The sequence below is a fragment of the Phoca vitulina genome, unplaced genomic scaffold (assembly GCF_004348235.1).
Source record: "Phoca vitulina isolate PV1807 unplaced genomic scaffold, GSC_HSeal_1.0 scaffold22, whole genome shotgun sequence".
NCBI lineage: Eukaryota > Metazoa > Chordata > Mammalia > Carnivora > Phocidae > Phoca > Phoca vitulina.
In genome coordinates, this window is record NW_022589725.1 from 15986183 (window position 1) to 16004383 (window position 18201).

Here is an 18201-nt window from a genome sequence, read left to right on the forward strand (position 1 = left end):
GATCATTGGTCCTGTGTGTACATTTTATTGCTGGGAAGATTTTACCCAAAATACTCCTTTGGTGAATATTTTGGACAAAGTTACAATAATGTAGGATCTTATCTAATATGGCTTTCTCTTTTCTAGGTCAGCATGGATTCCTGGTTCATTCTTGTTCTGCTTGGCAGTAGTCTGACACGTGTAGGTGCCAACAATGCAACCACAGGTAAATTGTCATTTGATAAGGCTGGTGTTCTGAATAGAATTTTGCTTTCACATTTAATGACTAAAATTGGAGACCTGGGTGGTATTAAAGAAAGAAAAAATTAATTAAAGTTTTACTTAAAAGTGATGGTATAAAATAAGTGTCTTTGGAAATCTCTGAGTCCTATTGAATGGTCAGCATTGCTCTGTATACAATATACTACTTTAAATAAATAGATTATATGTTCATCCCTGAAAAGTTAAAAAAAAAAATTGTTGCTACTTAAGACTCCTATATATTGAGGAATAAGTAATGAATCCAGTTTTCTTCTTCCCTTAAACAGTAGTCCTTTGGAGATGATAGAAAGGGTCCAGTGTTAGATAAGAGTGTGTGTGTGTGTGTGTGTGTGTGTGTGAATTTATTTTTTTAATTTATTTATTTGAGAGAGCGAGAGCAAGTGGGGGGTGGGGGAAAGATAGTCTCAAGCAGACTCCTCAGTAAGGGTGGGGCCCAACGTGGGGCTCAATCCCAGAACCCTGAGATCATGACCTGAGCTGAAATCAGGAGTCGGCCACTTAACTGACTGAGCCACCCAGGTGCCCCTCTTGGAGAGTTTATTAACGCTTGCTGCTTTGTGCCTCGTAACTTTTGAGCTATCACATTCTTCATGGGGTGTTTTTCTTTCTTTCTCTTTTTTTCATGTTTATAGTTTCACCTTCAGTAGGCATTACAAGATCTATGAAAACATCAACAGCAGAGTCAGTCAAAGAAGAGACCAAAGCTTCAAATACTACTTCTTCAGTAACTTCTCCCTCTGTGGCACCAACATTCAGCCCCAATCTAACTCTGGGACCCACCTATGTAACCACTGTCAATGCTTCAGACTCTGACAATGGGACCACAAGAACAGCAAGTACCGGTTCTGTAGTCACTACACTTGCACCGAATGGAACGTGGCTTCCAGAGAACCAGTTCACAGATACCAGCACAGAGCCTTGGGAGGGGAATTCCAGCACCGTGGCCACCACCCCAGAAACTTTCCCTCCTTCAGGTACTAGGGATGTTTTTTTTTTTTTTTCTCTTTGAGGTTACTCACTGTTTTATTATTTTGTGTTTTCTAGCCACAAGATTTCTTGAAATAAAAATTGTAAACTAATGAAACTTAGATATAGAGAATTCTCAGGAATATCTGTTTAACATAGAGTTAAGAGGAAAGAAGAAATACTCTAGAGGATATCCTGCTTTGCCTGGCATTCTGGTTAGACTGGGGAGGCTTGAGTGTTAAAGGTAGAAGAAGAAGTTTGAAAATACAAGAGAAATGGGAGCTAATTGATGATGCAAGAGACTGAAGATGAAGGCTGCAGAAGCTGAGTAATAGGATTAGCCTTAAAAAGAAGGGACCCATGGAGACCATGGGAAGGAGAATGGGTTTGGATGTCCATAACAGATAGGGAGTGGGAACCCTGTGGCCAGGGGTAGAGTTAGAGGAGCTCAGAGAAACAGTTAAGTTGCAGTGCCAGCTTGTTCAGGGCCTCAGCCCAGCCCACTTCTTTCCTTCAGTCCATCAGGGGTTGAATGGGAAGTGGCACCGAAGATAGAATCAGCCCTGGGTCAGAGACCAGGTGGGGTGGAGCAAGTTTCTGACCCCTTGGAGCCTCAGGGTCCTGGTCTGTAAAAGAGAAAGGGGTCCCTCAAGGGTTTCTGTGAGTAGAGGAAATTGTTCCCTGACAGCTTTGTAACTGTCATTTTCTAGCAAAAATCACTGTTCCCTCTTCTGTGGTCACATCCCCTTGGCTCAGATTTTTTCCCTGTTAGATGGCGAGGGCCCCTAGAGGAATCACATCTCGCTCATGGGGATCATTCAGAAAGTATTTGCTGAATTGAATCTCATTTGGTTTCTACAGATGACCTCTTTTAGCTGGACTTTACCACCGAGACCCTGCACCTGCCTGCTTTAATCCCGTATTTTCCACTATAAATGGTATACAGCATTTGCCATTAAGAGCACAGTCTACTGAGCCACACTACTTGAGTTTGAATCCTATCTCTGCCATACACTGGCTATGTGGCTGCAGGCAAGTTTATTTAACCTCTGTGCCTCAGTTTCTTCATCTGTAAAATAAGAACGAGTGATAGTAATAATACTTACCTTGTAGGGGAACTGTCAGGATGAAATGGGTTGATAGAGGTAAAGCATTTACAGTGCACACCTGCACATGGCAAGCACTATTTTTAAGTGGTGGGCGTTGTACTGAGAGTTTTATAAAGTAATCCTATGAAGTATCCTATGAATCCTCTGAAATCGGGTCTATTTTATGTTTTGCAGGTGGAGGAGTTTTACAATGATGAAACTGTAACTTAGGGAGTATTTTTTGAAATACAGGTCATGACCAATTCATAAGATCAGTTTAGTGGGCCATCATGATTTGTTTTGTTTTTAAGTGGATGGTCCTGTTCCATTTCTATTCTTTTTGTGTTTCGTATATCATTTTGTGAAGCTTTTGTTTCAGTTATACAGAAACACCTACTGAGTAACAGTGTAGAATGCATTTCTTGCTGTGAGTTACGGCCATTACTTCAGGAGGGAAGACAAAATAACTTGTACAAGCTAAAATAGTCAGTGGGAAAGGTGAGACAGTAATCCAGGCCTGACTGATTTTGCATCCTGTGTTCCTCACTTCTGTACTGTCTTCATTTATCAGTTCTGTGACATGACCATGGATAATTATCTCCCTTTAATAGATGTTTAATGTAAGACTATAGAGGTTAAATGATTTGTCTTAGATCTCAAGGCTGTTGAATAGCACGTTAGGCCTATTTCTCGCTTTTGTGGTCTTTGTACTCTGCTGTTAGGGAATTGAGTTTTCCATTATCTGCCTTAGGTCCAAATTATGCCATAGCTAAGAAGCCGGTTATTGTACAGTTAACACATTTCATGTCTCAGGGGAGACTGAGACTGCATTTCACTGGTGACTTTTTCAAGATCAGTAAAACACAAGGAAACCTTTATGGTACATCAGGATGTTACAGCCTGAACCCCCACGTCCTCCTCATCACTACCATCTCACCAGTCCTCCCATAATTGTTACATCATAATTTTTGGTTAAATCAGTATTTGATGTTTTATATTATTATAACTATAATGTTATTCCCTGCTGAGTTATAAGTATAATGTGATGATTTTTCTTTTCTTGTACAGTTTTTTCCTGGATTTTAAATTGCCTTATAGTTCTTTTTTTTTTTTTTTTTTAAGATTGATTGATTTATTAGAAAGAAAGAGTGTGCACACTCACACAAGTGGTGGGAGGGGCAGAGGGAGAGAATCTTCAAGCAGACTCCCCACTGAGCATGCAGCCCATCACGGGGCTTGGTCTCACGACCCATGAGCTCATGACCTGCGCTGAAACCAAGAGTCGGCCACTTAACTGACTGAGCCACCCAAGTGCCCCAATTGCCTTATATTTCTGTTTTAGTTTTCTTTTTGCCTGTTGCTAGCCGATTCTTCTCATACTTTCCATAGCCTCTCAATACAGTTTTCAATAAAGTCAGATCTGTAAGGTAATCTGTTATTTATTTTTTCCTAGAGATCTTCCTCCTGAGTCGTCCATTGTCTTACTCAAGTCTAGGCTTGATCATCAGGGCTGCTGCCCAGGTGTTGGTGTGGTATTTCCCTTCTCTATTAATAATTTTGGAAATTCCCTTTGCTTCCTGACTTCTATATTGACCTCTTTCTTGGATTACCCCATAATTTGGTAGAACATATCTTCCAGTAGCTTCCTGAGATAGGGAGTCATGGGAGGTACATTGCATGAGGCCTTACATGTCTAAAAATGTCTGTAGGGCTATGTATAGAATTAGAGGACATATTTTTTCTCCAGAATGTTGAAAGCATTGTCCTGACTCCTAATTCCCAGGCTTGGAGGATTCTATTGCTGTCCTGATTCTTAATCACACTTTGGTGTGTTTTTGAAAGATCTTTAGCATTAGTGTCCTGAAATTTCACGGAAATGTGTCTTGATGTGGATCTTTCTCATTCATTATGCTGGATATTTGATAGGACCTTTGGAGCCTTGGTTCTTTGATTCTGGAAATTTTTGGTTCTTCAGTTCGGGAAATTTTTCTTCTATTTGGAAATTTTCTTCCATTGTCCATTTTCTCCGTTTTCTTCTTCTAAAACTCTTTTATTATTTGGATATTGGACATATCCTAGATTGATTCTTTATTTTAAATTTTTCTCTCCTTTTGACCTTTGCTTTGAGTCTCTGTTTTTTTCCTTTTTATATATGTATGTATGTATATGTATACATATATATATTCCTTTTTCTTGTATTTATAACAAATGATACACATACGTATTGCGTATATTTCTGCACATTGCTTTTTTTCGTTAGCCTGTCATACCTGTTCTGTATTACAGTAAAGAGCTGCTTCATTGTATGGATATACCTTATTTATCCAGTCTTCCCTATCAGTATACATTAAGGTTGTTTTCAGAGTACAAACAATAAAATTTATCATTTCAAGCATATATGAGAATAGTGGTACGATAAATTATTTTTAAGTATGCATTTGTAAACTGGTGGATATTGCCAGATTTTCCTCTATTGGGAAATTTATTCCTATGAACAGTGTGTCAGAGTGCCTGTTTTCCTAAGCTGTCTTCACTGCAGTAAATTACCAAACTTCTGGATCTGTGCCAGTCTGACAGGTGAAAATTAGCATCTCAGTGTAGCTTTAATTTGCATTTCACTGAGTGAGGGTGAGCATCTTTCCATATTTGGAAAGATCATTTGTATTTCTTTTTCTAAGAACTCTGTTGGTATCCTTTGCCTGGTTTTCTTAAGAGAATGTCAGGTTTTTCTGACTCATTTATAGAAGCTTTTTAATGTTAGGGAAACGAATCTTTGCCTACCTCTGATAAAGTTGCAAATATTTTTCCCCAGTTGCTCATCTAGCTTTTCTTCATTGCAGAAACTATCATAAGCAATTTAAAATATTTTTTAATTAAAAAAATGTATCAGTTTAACTAAATGTTTTCTTGGTATTAGATCATATACAGGAAGACTTTTTTTTTTTTTTTTAGATTTATTTTAGAGAGAGAGCACAAGTGGGAGGCTGGAGGGAGAAGGAGAGAGCATCTCAAGCAGACTCTGCATAGAGCACATGGTGGGGCTTGATTCCAGGACCCTGAAATCATAACCCGAGCCAAAACCCAGAGTCTGACACTTAACCAACTGTACCACCCAGGCGCCCCCAGGAAGGCTTTTCTTACTCCAGTATTACAAAATAATTTTCCTAATTATTTCTTCTGGATTTATGGTTTCTTTCTTCTGTATATGTATATGTGGGTGTGTGCTTAAATCTTTGATCCATCTGGAATTTATTCTGATGTGAAGTGTGAGCTATGGATCTGTTTTTTTTTTTCCCCAAATGGTTAACGACTTGTCCCAATACCTTTTAATGAATATCTATTTTTTTCCTCACTGATTCAAAATGCTACCTTATCATATATTGAATTCTGATATGTATTTAGGTTCCCATATGTATTTGAGTTCTGTTTCTTGGCATTTGTATTTTCTTTTAATTATTTTCTCTGTCCATGTCAGAACCTCACTGTTTTAATAATTGTAACTGTAAAATTATTCAGTATTTGATAAGGTTAGTCATCCCTTGTTAATCTTATTTTTCAGAATTTCGCTAGCAATTCTTGATTATTTTTCTTTATGAACATTAGAATCAACTTACATAGTAGGAGAAAAGTTTTTATTGATTATGTCACATTTATACATTAACAGGACAATTGACATTTTTAAGTCTTTTTTTTTTAATTAAAGATTTTATTTATTTATTTGACAGAGAGCACAAGCAGGGGGAGCAGCAGAGGGAGAGGGAGAGGAGAGGCAGGCTCTCCGATGAGCAGGGAGCCTGATGCGGGACTAGATCCCAGGACCCTGCAGTCATGACCAGAGCCAAAGGCAGACACTTAACCAACTGAGCTACCCAGGCTCCCCATCTTTAAGTCTTTCTATCCAAGAATGCAGTGTATTCCATTTGCTGAAGTCTTACTTTGTATTTCTTGGAAGTGTTAAAGTTTTTGCCACTGAATGTTGCACATGTTTTGTTCAGCTTATTTCTAATTTCAGGGGTTTTCTTTTTGTTATTTTGGTGTTTTGTTAGTATAAATGGAGTATTTTCTTCTATGTCTTCTAACTGGCTGCTGTTGGGGTTATGAAGGCCATTGACTTTTTTTTTTTTGAGCTATAATTGATCTAGGTCATTATTTTAGTTTTGGGTATACTACATAAGGCTATTGACTTTTGTAGGTACATTTTATCCTGGTCATCTTAATAAATTTCCTCAGTGTTTGACATAATTTTCTTCAATTATCATAAATCTTCAAATTAGTCTCTTTCTTTTTCTCTTTAAATGCATTGGTGAATACCTTCAGAACAAAATTAGGAAGCAATGGTAAAAGCACTGTCTTGTACCTCTCCGAAGGATGTTCTTAGTGGTTTTCCATTAACCATGGTGCTGACTCTTGGGTTGAGGTAAACATATTTATCATGTTTAGGTTTTATTAATTTATTCCTGCTTTAAAGAGCATATATGTCAAGAATGGGTGTTAAATTTTGCCAGTTGCCTGTTCAGCATCAATGAGCAAGATTGTTATGATTTTTTTCTTTATATAATATGCTATGGTGAATCATTTTAATAGATTTCTTGACTTCGAACTATTTACATTTATGCAAAAACAACCCTACTTGGTCATGTTGTATTTTCCTTGAATGAACTGTAGCAATTTGTTTGATACTACTGTATTTGGGGTTTTTCCATTGACATTCGTTATTTAAATTGGTCTAGGTGTTTCCTTTGTATGTGTGCTTTTTTTTTAATGTATGTGTGCTATTTTTGATAAGTTTTAGTTGTCAGTGACCTAGAAAACTATGCATCTCATTCATGTTTTAAAAATTACTTGAATGGATTTGAGGAAAAGTCATCTCTTAAGATTAATTTCCTACATAGCTGTTAATATTTGTTATATATTTATGTCCATTTTCATGCTTGAGTTGGATAACCATTTATGTTTCACAGTGTGTTGTTTGTTTCTTCCAGAGTCTGCTATTGTATACTTACTAGTTCTACCATTTTTCAGTTTTTATTTCATTAATTTCTTTTTTATTCTTACTCTTCCTTCCTTCTCCCTGCTTTTCTTAGATTTATTTTGTGCTCTTTCTTCCTGAATTGAATGCTTAAGTTGTTTTTATTTTCATTTTTCCCAGTTAATTCGTATATTTGATGCTATGAATTTTTATAAGCACAGCTTTAGCCATATCCCATAAGTGTTCTTGTAGGTAGTTGTATTAGTTATGGTGCAGCCTAAACTACTCTGATAAAGGCAGACCAAAATTCAGTGACTTAAGTAGACAAAAGTCTCTCTCTGCCCTCTCACATTCCAGAGGTAGACAGAGGGCTTTGCCTTATCAGGGACTGAGTTCTTTTTTTCTTTTCTTTTCTTTTTTTTTTAAAGGGAGGGAGGAGCAGAAGGAGAGAGAGAGAATCTTTTAATTCATGAGAGAGAGAGCAGGGCGGGGTGGGAGGGAGGAGCAGAGAGAGAGGGACAAGCAGACTCCGCCCTGAGTGCAGAGCCCAACTTGGGCCGAAACCAAGAGTCAGACGCTCAACTGACTGAGCCATCCAGGCACCGAGAGAGAGAGAGAGAGAGAGAGAGAGAGAGAGAGAGAGAGAAAGAAAGAAAGATTGGGGGGGGAATCTTAAGCAGGCTCCATGGCGGAGCCCGATGTGGGGCTCTATCTCACAGCCCTGAGATCATGACCTGAGCCAAAATCAAGAGTCGGCCAATTAATCGGTTGAACCACCCAGGTGCCCCCAAGTTTTTTTTCTTATCGGCTCTGCCATCCCAACAAAATTGCCTTCATCTGCTTGGTCAAAAATGGCTCTCATCATTAGGTTCTGGTTCCAGCCCCTGGGAAGGGGGAACAGAGGAAATGGGGACAATTTCTTTTCCAAAGGATGTGATCCAGAAGTTACCCATATCACTTTTGCTTACATCCCATTGCCTAGAATTCTTCACATAACTACATTTGGCACAAAGGAGTCTTAGAAATGCAGTCTCTAGCCAGACAGTTTTGTGCTCAGCTTAAAAAAACAAAACAAAACAGAACAGGGTTTCTGTACCAAAAGGAAGAAGAGACTATTACTGGGGGAGAGTTGGTGGATTCTGCCACAAGAATGATTTTATTATTTTTTAGGTATTTTACAGTTTGGCTTTGCTTTTAATTTCCAGGTGTTTTCTTTGTTAATTTCTAGTTTTACTGCATCATGAAAGAATACTGTCTGTGTTATTTCTACAATGGGAAATAATTTATAAGGACTTGTGGATATTCCACAAGCCTTTGAAAAAGTTTTCTCTACTAATATATAGAATTTGGTCTACACTAGTTAAAATTTTTTTTTTCCCCCCAAACTGGTTAGATTTTATTACCTGTTACCATTTAGATCTTTTATATCCTTAACTTAATTTTGCGCTATTGCATTTTAATGGCCTAAAAGACATAAAGACCTCTAATACTATTGTGTTTGTATTTCTTTTTGTGTCCTTGTACTTTTTTTTGAAGATTTATGTTGTGTTGTTTTTGTACTCAGAAGGACAAATCACTGATTAAAGTTCAGTGAGTCTGGGTAATGTTGTTTCCCATTTTTTGGACGGTACCTCATTTTAGCTCCAACATATATAAAGAAGAAAGTATCTGTTTTCCTAGAGCTTATTTTGTCTTAACTTAGGTTGAATTGTAATGGTTTTCTTTAATTTGAGAATGAATGTTTCTATTTCTCACTTATTACACAGGTAATTCTGACTCGAAGGACAGAAGAGGTGAGCCACTCACCTTATGTCTGTTGTCCCCTTTATAATGTACAATATTCATCATGTTTGCTCACAGTCTATGGTAACCTTGTGCGTCTGTATGGTTGTGTGTTTACTTTCCCTTAAGTTGTTTCCATATTACCTTGTAGAGAAGAGTAACAGAAACAAATATTCACTATGTTTTTAAATATAGATTATGGATTCTAACAGTTATGACGTCTTTTAACAAGTAATAAAACAGCTGTATCTCACTTTATCATGTCACTTTGCTAATATCATCCTTTGTTGATATTAAGCCATAATTGCTACACCATAGTTAATTCCTGATGTCTAGTCAATAATTGCCTGTAAACATCCTAGCTTTTTGTGTTGTTTTCCCTAGTCTATAAAGTGTCGACCCTTTGTCATTTTATATGGATTTTATGGGTTTTCACCTCTCTAGTGTAAAGTCCCTATGGCTGGAGATGCTGTGTCAGTGGTCTAAGCAGGACTGCCAAATCCCTGGTCACCAGAGAACAGAATGCGTGGGTACTTACGTGTAGTGGCTCATTTTGCTTAGGACAATAGTAAGGCTATCATCAGAGGGTGTAAGAGAAAGAGATCACCCAAAAGTCTAAGAAATAATCATTGCATTTGAGTTTGGGAAATGTTAATCCATGAACCAGTTTTTCTCCTGTGATTTCTTATTATTAAATGAGCTTTCTGGGGCTTTTTATTCTTACTCCACTATTTAACCATGCACAGTTTTTCCTGCATAATTAATAAAACATTTGAAGGCTTAAATGAATTCCCACTAAGTAAGGGAGCATTTGAATCAGAAAAGTAGATACTATAATCCTTTATGTGTTGTCCATCTGCCACTGTATTAGTGAGGTGTTATACTGTGCACAGATTTCTTGTGATTTTCCAGCTCTCACTTTCTTAAACTCAAGAACTAGATTCTATCAAGTAGTGTCTTTGCTATTCACATTTGCTTGCTAGATTCTCACTACAAATGTAGACTTAATAGATTTATATTGCAATAGATAACTTATATTTGCTCTCTAAAACTCCTCTTTTAACCAATCTTAAAGTCAAAAGTCAAAGTGGTATAGCTTTAAGATTAAACATACAATCTCTGCTTTCTTCCTCTACATAATGTGTATTTTCTTAATATTCAGCCTTTTCTTGCCCCAATATTATTCCTTTTTTACCTGGTTAACTAACATGGATTTGAGTAGTTCCAATATTGTGGTTAAAAAGAAATGAAATTACCTTAATTATATATAATATTGCTAATTGTGACATATTATTAATATGTATTAGTATATATCCTTTTTAAGTTAAAAAAAAATCTGTATAATTGCTTTTGACCAAACAGGAAAATAAAGAGATGTACATATTCTCAGCAATATCTAAAGCCCCAAATGCAATGGCATTTTTACCAGAGCAGACCTTTAGAAGTATTTCTGTAAATTTTGATATCACATTCTTATTTTAAAACCAAATGCTTTCTGAGAAATGAGGCAAATTATTTTAAAATATTTGCATCATAATGGGTTTGCCAAGCAAAGTATGTCTTATGCAGATGAATTAAATTGTAAGTTTTTCTGCACTGGTCTCTGGGATGCTTTTGAATAGCAATGGCTGGTGTTTTAATTGTCAAAACAGAAAGGAATAAAAAGAGATGAAGGGAGGCAGGGAACTTTGCTTCCTTTCTTTGGAGGTCTAATAAACTGGTTATTTTCTCATGTGTATTATTTTTTAAATATATCCCACGTTATTCAGTAGAACTAGCTTTTTTTCTAATTGTGGTAAAATATACATCATATGAAATTTTCCGTTTTAACTGTATAGTTCAGTGAAATTAAGACATTGTTGCGCAGCTATCACCACCATCCACCTCCAGAACGTTTTTATCATCCCAGACTAAAACTCTAAACATTAAACAGTGACTCCCCATTTCTCCCTTCTCCCAGCCCCTGGTAACCACTATTCTATTTCCTGTCTCTATAAATTTGTCTATCTTAGCTACCTAATTTAAGTGGAATCACAACAGTACTTTTCCTTTTGTAACCAGCTTTTCTTTTAAAGCTTTTCTACTGGTGTTAATTCGGGTGATTTGTGTAATATATAGTAATGCATTAAATCCAGTTCTGTCATTATCTCCTGAGTGCCTCTTCCCCATGAAGTCAGTGGTCATGAGTGCACTCTCCCATTGTTCTTTAGTTTTCACTAATTTTACATCTCGGTTTTACTAGTTTTGTTCTAGAGAGAGCAGACTCTGAGATAGCAGGCTTACTGGAGAGTACTTTCTCTCTCCATAGCACCTGCGAAGCACCGAAGGCAGTAGTATTGAGCAGAGAGGATGAGAGATGCCACGTGGTCAGAGCAAAGGCAGCGAAGCCCTCAGTCAATCCTGCAGCAAGCTCTGGAGCTGGAATGGGGGGGGCAGGGGCTTTCCCCTGGGCCAGGCTACTCTCTTAGGCCAAGGGCAGTTCCTGGGAAAGGACTTGCTGAGAACTGTTAGCCACTAACCCTCCCAGCAGCTAGGGGAATGGGTTCTTTGGTCTTGAAGGGGAATCTGTAACATCTACTTCCTGTTCTCATGAAGTTTGAGCAGGATAGTGATGCATACTCTCATTCATCTGTTTAGAGATTTTCCTGTGTAAGAAAATGCTATTGAATGATCTTGATATATATATTGAGGCTATGGAGTGAGTGGCATAGTGGAATATTTGGAGAAGCCGTGTATGCAGTGGTTAAAAGCAAGCCCTGGACTCTGGGGCTAGACTATCTGGGTTTGTGAGTTGACTCTTACCACTTACCAGCAGTGTGGGGTAGGTATCTGACTTCCCTGTGCCTCTTCACCATTTGCAAAATTGGATAGGAACACAGTTTCCGTCATAGGGTTGTTTTGGAGAAAGGAGTAACACATATAAAGTGCTTGGCCTACTGCTGGGTCAGCACATAGCAGTTGCTCAGCAAGTGCTGGCTTTGACATTGCCACTCCTACCATCCCACCGTTCTGTTACTGTTATTGTTGATGGGAGACTAAGGAGGTCAGGAATCTCAGCCAGTCAGTCTGGACTCACGGACACAGGGGCACTGGTAAGCCTCCTGGAGGCTGTGTGTAAGGCAGCTCCCAAGGCAGGGTCATCTTGCAACAGTACTACTGTGACCGTAGACATTTAGCTATTCTCCTGGCCTGTACCTTTTTTTTTTTTTTTTTTTAAGATTTTATGTATTTATTTGAGAGAGAGAGAGAAGAGAGTGAGCAAGAGAGAGCATGAACAGGCAGAGTTAGAGGGAGAAGCAGGCTTCCCACCGAGCAGGGAGCCTGACACAGGGCTCAATCCCAGGACCCTGAGATCATGACCTGAGCCAAAGGCAGATGCTTAACCTACTGAGCCACCCAGGCGTCCTGGTTTTTGTTTTTTTGTTTTTTTAAGTCTGGAATAGTATCCTCTAAACATTTGTGAAGAAGGAGTCCTTGAACTACAGAGTTCTAGAAGCAGACACGATAGCATTCTGTTGAACCCCAGAGGCTTGTTGAGGTTGCTCAGCTCTCACATCAGATTACCTGCTCCCCCGGCTTTCTAAAGAAGTATTTTTTTATCATCATAGTAAATGACATTATTATTGTGAACTCCATGGCTTTCCCTAAGTACCTTTAATTATATATTCATTCAGTACCCGTTAGATGCTAAGGATTCCAGAAAGAAAAAAAATATTCCCTGTCTCATGGAAGAAACCTGTGAACAGTAAGCATCAAAGTCCACTCAGCTACATGTTATTTGGCTATACCACACAAAGTGCTGCGAGAGAGTGTAAAAGACTCATGCCTAGAAGGAGATGTGGGGGTGAACTCTGAGCAGTTTAAATTAATACAGTGACTGAGGAAAATGAGGATGCGCCGGGTAGGGTGAAAGCAATGAGCCATGAAAGAGCAAGTCAAGTATTTGAGGAACTGTGCACAGTTGAGGCGCATGAGGTGGGGGGAGTGGCCAGAGCTAGCCTCAGCACAATGGACCTGCTGGTGGTGTGAGCTCAAGGGCCAGGGTGTCTCCTGGTGAGGGGAAGGAAGAAGTGACGTGGTCAGATTTTTGTTTTAGAATAACTCCAGAGGCCTTAGGGAAGATAGGTGGGCAATAGAAATTAGTTTCTGAATGATAATTTGGCCCAAGACAAGATTGGGCTCAGCCCAGTGGTTTGGGCTCTTGAGGCAACCTGATGATTTTTTGCTATTTTTAAAGCCAGTATGAAGCACTTAAAACATTACAACTCTCCTGTTGAGAGTTGATGAATACTGATATTGAAAAGTGTAGAGACGAGACAAACAGGTCTTAGGAATTGAGGTTAAAGGAATATGGCTTTTACTTCAGTGATTATTTCTGTAGTTGACCAAGGTGGTGTGAGTCTTTAGGTGACTCACCTGTCTACATGTGAGCCCTTAGAATAACATGACCGTTTGTTTTCTTGCAAAAAGAATATAGCAAGTAAGACATCTGTTGTCCCAGAACACCATTTTAGTATTTTTGAAATGCTACCCCATACCCTGAGTCTAGGAAGTGACATTTTGCTAGAATGTCATTTTGCTAGAGAGGAGGTGGGGGTAGGGCAAGGAATAGACCAGTGTGCTTGCCTTGCCTACACCTGCATCATGTAAGGCCACCTCCAGAAGACCTAGACCAGGACAAGCCTGAGAGATGAGATGATTCTGTCCAGTTAGGGAGGTACCCTAAGAGAGTGACTTGATCCTGAGCCTATCTCCAAGTCCAAAATTTGACACAGGGAGCTGTTGTAAGTTCTCTCCTGTTTTCGTAATAGATGTGAGTCTCTTTCCCTCACAGAGGCCTGGGAACATCTTTACTATCTGTATTGTCCTTAACCGTATCGGAAACATGGATATAATTCAGATGTCAAAAGGTAAAATCTTACTTCTATGACAGAGGGCTGTTCTGGCCTGAAAGCTTGGAAGAGTTAAAGTGGTGTTGGTCCTGTAGTTTATGAAGAATCTGGAGAATAGTGTAACTTTGTGGTTTTGCTTTCGATTGCAGCTTTGTAGTATGGGCAAGTTAATCTCTGTGCTCAGTTTCCTCACCCATAGAACAGGGTTAATAATGATATCTATCTTAGGGTTCTTAAGATAATTGAATGATATGTGTATGGTGCTTTGCTCTGTGTCTGCTATATAAGTGCTAAAATATTAACTAATTTTTATTTCTAAGTTATCTGGCGAGCTGACTCTTGTCATATTGCTTATAGTTGTCAGCTCTACTACTATTGGTCATAAACAATACTGCACTGTTCTTGCCTTACTTATTCCATCCATTCATTCATTCAGGACTTGTTCTGACCACCCCATCTTACATCACAGAACACTTCCCCCATTTCCTCTTTACCCTGCCTTATTTTTCTTCATAGCACTCATCACTACCTGCTGTTCTTTCTCGTCTACTAGAATATAAGCTTCATAAGGGTAAGGAATTTTGATTTATTCCCTACTGTACCCTCAAGACCTGCCTGGCACAATAAGTCACTCAATAAATAATTATTGAATGAAACAATAAATATTGAGTGCAGGAATATCTGGGTGTGATCTTGAATGCATGCCTTCCAGAAGTTTGTAATTTAATGGACATATAATCAGTGACTTTAATTCAGGGGGATTAGTGTTGTAGCAGATTAGGTATGTAGTGTTATGGAAGTGTAAGAAATGAGCAATTACCCACAAAAGGTGATATTTGGCCTAGAATCGTTTAAGAGCAGAGGTGGTAATAACATTCTAGATCAGGGTTCGGCAGACTTTTTCTATCAAGGACCAGATAATAAAGAATTTCAGTTTTGCAATCATATTATCTCTGTCAATCTATTCAGCCCTACGTTTGTAGTGCAAAAGCAGTCATGGGCAGTAAGTAAATGAATGCAAGCAGCTCTACTCCAATAAAATTTTATTTATACAAGCTGGCAGTGGGCTACATTTGGGTTGTACTTTCCCTGTTTTCAAGACAAAGGGACCTTCCTGATCCTAAAATCTGGACTGAGGTTTTCTGCTAGTGTGTGAGCTTCTGGATGCCAAAGCCAAATCTTTTCCTTTGATATCAGACACTTTTCAAATGTTGCTGCTGCTGCTTTTTTTTTTTTTTTTTAAGATTTTATTTATTTGACACAGAGAGAGAGGGAGAGAGCACAAGCAGGGGGAGGGGCAGAGGGAGAAGCAGGCTCCCCACTGAGCAGGAGCCCAATGCGGGGCTCTATCCCAGGATCCTGAGATCATGACCTGAGCTGAAGGCAGACGCTTAACCGACCCAGGCGCCCCAATATCGCTTCTTTTAAATCATCCACTAACTGTAAGAGGTGGAGAGTGATAATATATTTGCATTTCATAAGGCATTCCTCAAGGTTTCCAGGAGATTGTCTTACTACTACTAAGTAGGATAGTAGAGTTTTGAACTCTTAGGTTTGTCTGACCCTGAAGCCAGAATGGCTTTCTTTTGACCTCATGCTCAAATGAAAGTTTGGCTAGATGAGTAACTCCAGGTTCAGAGTCCTTCTTAAGAACTTGGTAGACAGTGGCATTATTGACTTTGGTGGTGGTATTTTAGATGTGCAGTCATACATAAATCTGATTCTTGTTTCTCTGTAGGGAGCCTTTTTTCTTCTGCTAGAAGTTTTTAAGGGTGGCTTCTGGTTGGTTGGTTGATTTCAAGCCAAAGTTTCAAAAGCTTTGTCAGGATGTATCTAGGTAAAGCTCCTTTTTCAGTATTGCCATTCAAACTTGATGGTCGCTTTTGGCTTGCTAAGAAAAGTTTCTCGTATAATTTCTTTCCCTCCTTCCTTACTGTTTTCCTCTTTGGGAATTCCTAGATCTAGTATTTGAACAGCTATTAGAACTGTTAGAAACAATCTAGCTTATCTCTTCACTGTTACACTTTCCATCTCACTCTTACTGCTCTGTGTTCTGGGAACTTTTGTGATTTGGTCTTTCACATTACTAATTTTTCTGTTTCATCTTTTCTCCTTTTCAGCCTTTCTATTGAGATTGTTTCTCCCCCAATCATCTTTTAGTTTCTAGTTTCATGTTTTAGTTTTAGCAATTCCCAGATTGCTCCTTTTTTCCCTAATTTTTTTTATTGTGGTAAAATTCACATAACAAAATTTACTGTTTTAACCATTTCTAAGTGTACTGTTCACTGGCATTGAGTTCATTGACACTGTTGTGCAGTCGTCTCTACCATCCATCTCCATAATTCTTTTCATCTTGTAAAATTGAAGCTCCATACCCATTAAACTGTAACTCCCCATTCCTCCCTCCCGCCAGCCCCTGGCAACCCCCATTCTTCTTTCTGACTATGAATTTCACTACTCTAGGTACTTCATGTAAGTGGAATCATACGGTATTTGTCCTTGTGTGACTGGCTTATTCACTTTGCATGAGGTCTTCAACGTTCATCCATGCTGTAGCATATTTTAGAATTTCCTCCCTTTTTGGGACGCCTGGGAGGCTCATTCAGTTAAGCGTCTGCCTTCGGCTCAGGTCATGATCCCGGGGTCCTGGGCTCCGCGGGGAGCCTGCGTCTCCCTCTCCCTCTACCTCTGCCTCTCTCTCTCTCTGTCTCTCATGAATAAATAAATAAAATCTTAAAAAAAAAGAAGAAGAATTTCCTCCCTTTTTAAGGCTGAAAATATTCCATTGTGTGTGTATACAACATTTTGCTTGTCTGTTCATCCAGCAATAGACATTTGGTTGCTTCTGCATTTTGGCTATTGTGACTAATGTTGCCAGGAACATGGGTGTACATATATCTCTTTGAGACCCTGCTTTCGATTTTGGGGCATATACCCAGAAGTGGAATTGCTGGATAATACGGTAATTCTGTTTTAATTTTTTGTGAAACCACCATACTGCTTCCACAGCAGCTGTACCATTTTTACATTTCCACCAACAGTGAACAAGGGTTCTAGTTTCTCCACATCCTGGCCAACACCTGTTATTTCTGGTTTTGTTTTGTTTTATTTTTTGATAGTAGCAGTCCCTGATAGGTGTGAGATTACTCCTGTTTTGTACTGGCTTTTTAAAAAAGTCAATGCAGTGTCCTCTTGCACAAATTGTGATATATTTTATTTTTAATTTTTTCTAAAAATTTTATGTATTTGAGAGAGAGTGTACGTGCCCACGAATTGGGGGAGGGATAGAGGGAGAGAGAGAAGCAGACTCCCCACTGAGCAGGGAGCCCAACATGGGGCTTGTGGGCTTGATCCCAGGGTCCTGGGTTCATGACCTGAGCCGAAGGCAGACATTTAACTAACTGAGCCACCCAGGTGCCTTTGCAATATGTTTTTAAAGATTTATTCTATTTCTTATATTATGTCTGTTTCCCAGGACTACCATTTGCTGTCCTTGGTATTTGTGAAGGTCACCTGTAAAGCTGCGGTTGAGCTTTGCTCTGGAGCATTGAGTGGATTAGAATGTGCTCACAGTAGGTATCCCTTTGGGAGGAGAAACAACACATCCTCAACTAGGGGTTCAGTCATGGTTTAGGAAGTTGGATGTTGTTATCTTCTAGGTGGAGCTGCCTTCCTTTCTTTTTTCCCCTCAATTCATGTCTTGTGGCCTACTAGAATTACCTCAGGCCCCACCGTTGTCCTTTCTGTCATCAGGGCTGACCCAGGAAACTGTCTGTGGGCTGAGTGTACCTAGCAATCACGTGCAATGTAAAGACCCTCTCTGGATGCCAATTCTAACCAAATCAGAAAAGACAGTTATGAGACAGGGATATTTAAACAGTAACTGAATATTAAATCATATTAAGGAATTAGTGTTGCTTTATAAATAGGATAATGGTACTATGATTATATTAAGAATCCTTATCTCTTAATGTTACATATTGAAGTAATTACAGTTGAAATGATATGTCTCAGCTTTGCTTTAAAATAATCCAGTGGAGGGGCGCCTGGGTGGCTCAGTCGGTTGAGCGTCTGCCTTCGACTCCAGTCATGATCCCCGGGTCCTGGGATCGAGCCTTGTGTCGGCTTCCCTGCTCAGCAGAGAGTCTGCTTCTCCCTCTCCTTCTGTCTCTCCCCCCGGCTTGTGATTTCTCTCATTCACTATCTCTCAAATAAATAAACAAAATTTTTAAAAAATAAAATC

General features: G+C 38.9%; 1 protein-coding gene across 6 annotated transcripts in view; it reads left to right on the top strand.

Moving 5' to 3' along the window:
- PTPRA (protein tyrosine phosphatase receptor type A) overlaps nucleotides 1-18201 on the top strand; it is a 156031-nt gene that overhangs the window by 88789 nt on the left and 49041 nt on the right. For 4 of the 6 annotated variants that reach the window (XM_032419987.1, XM_032419989.1, XM_032419990.1 and 1 more), the window contains 3 exons: nucleotides 127-205; nucleotides 894-1235; nucleotides 9051-9077. In XM_032419987.1, coding sequence (XP_032275878.1) covers nucleotides 127-205; nucleotides 894-1235; nucleotides 9051-9077 — 448 coding nt within the window. The remainder of the gene's footprint in view (nucleotides 1-126; nucleotides 206-893; nucleotides 1236-9050; nucleotides 9078-18201) is intronic. The other 2 variants (XM_032419992.1, XM_032419988.1) reach the window with 1 other exon arrangement.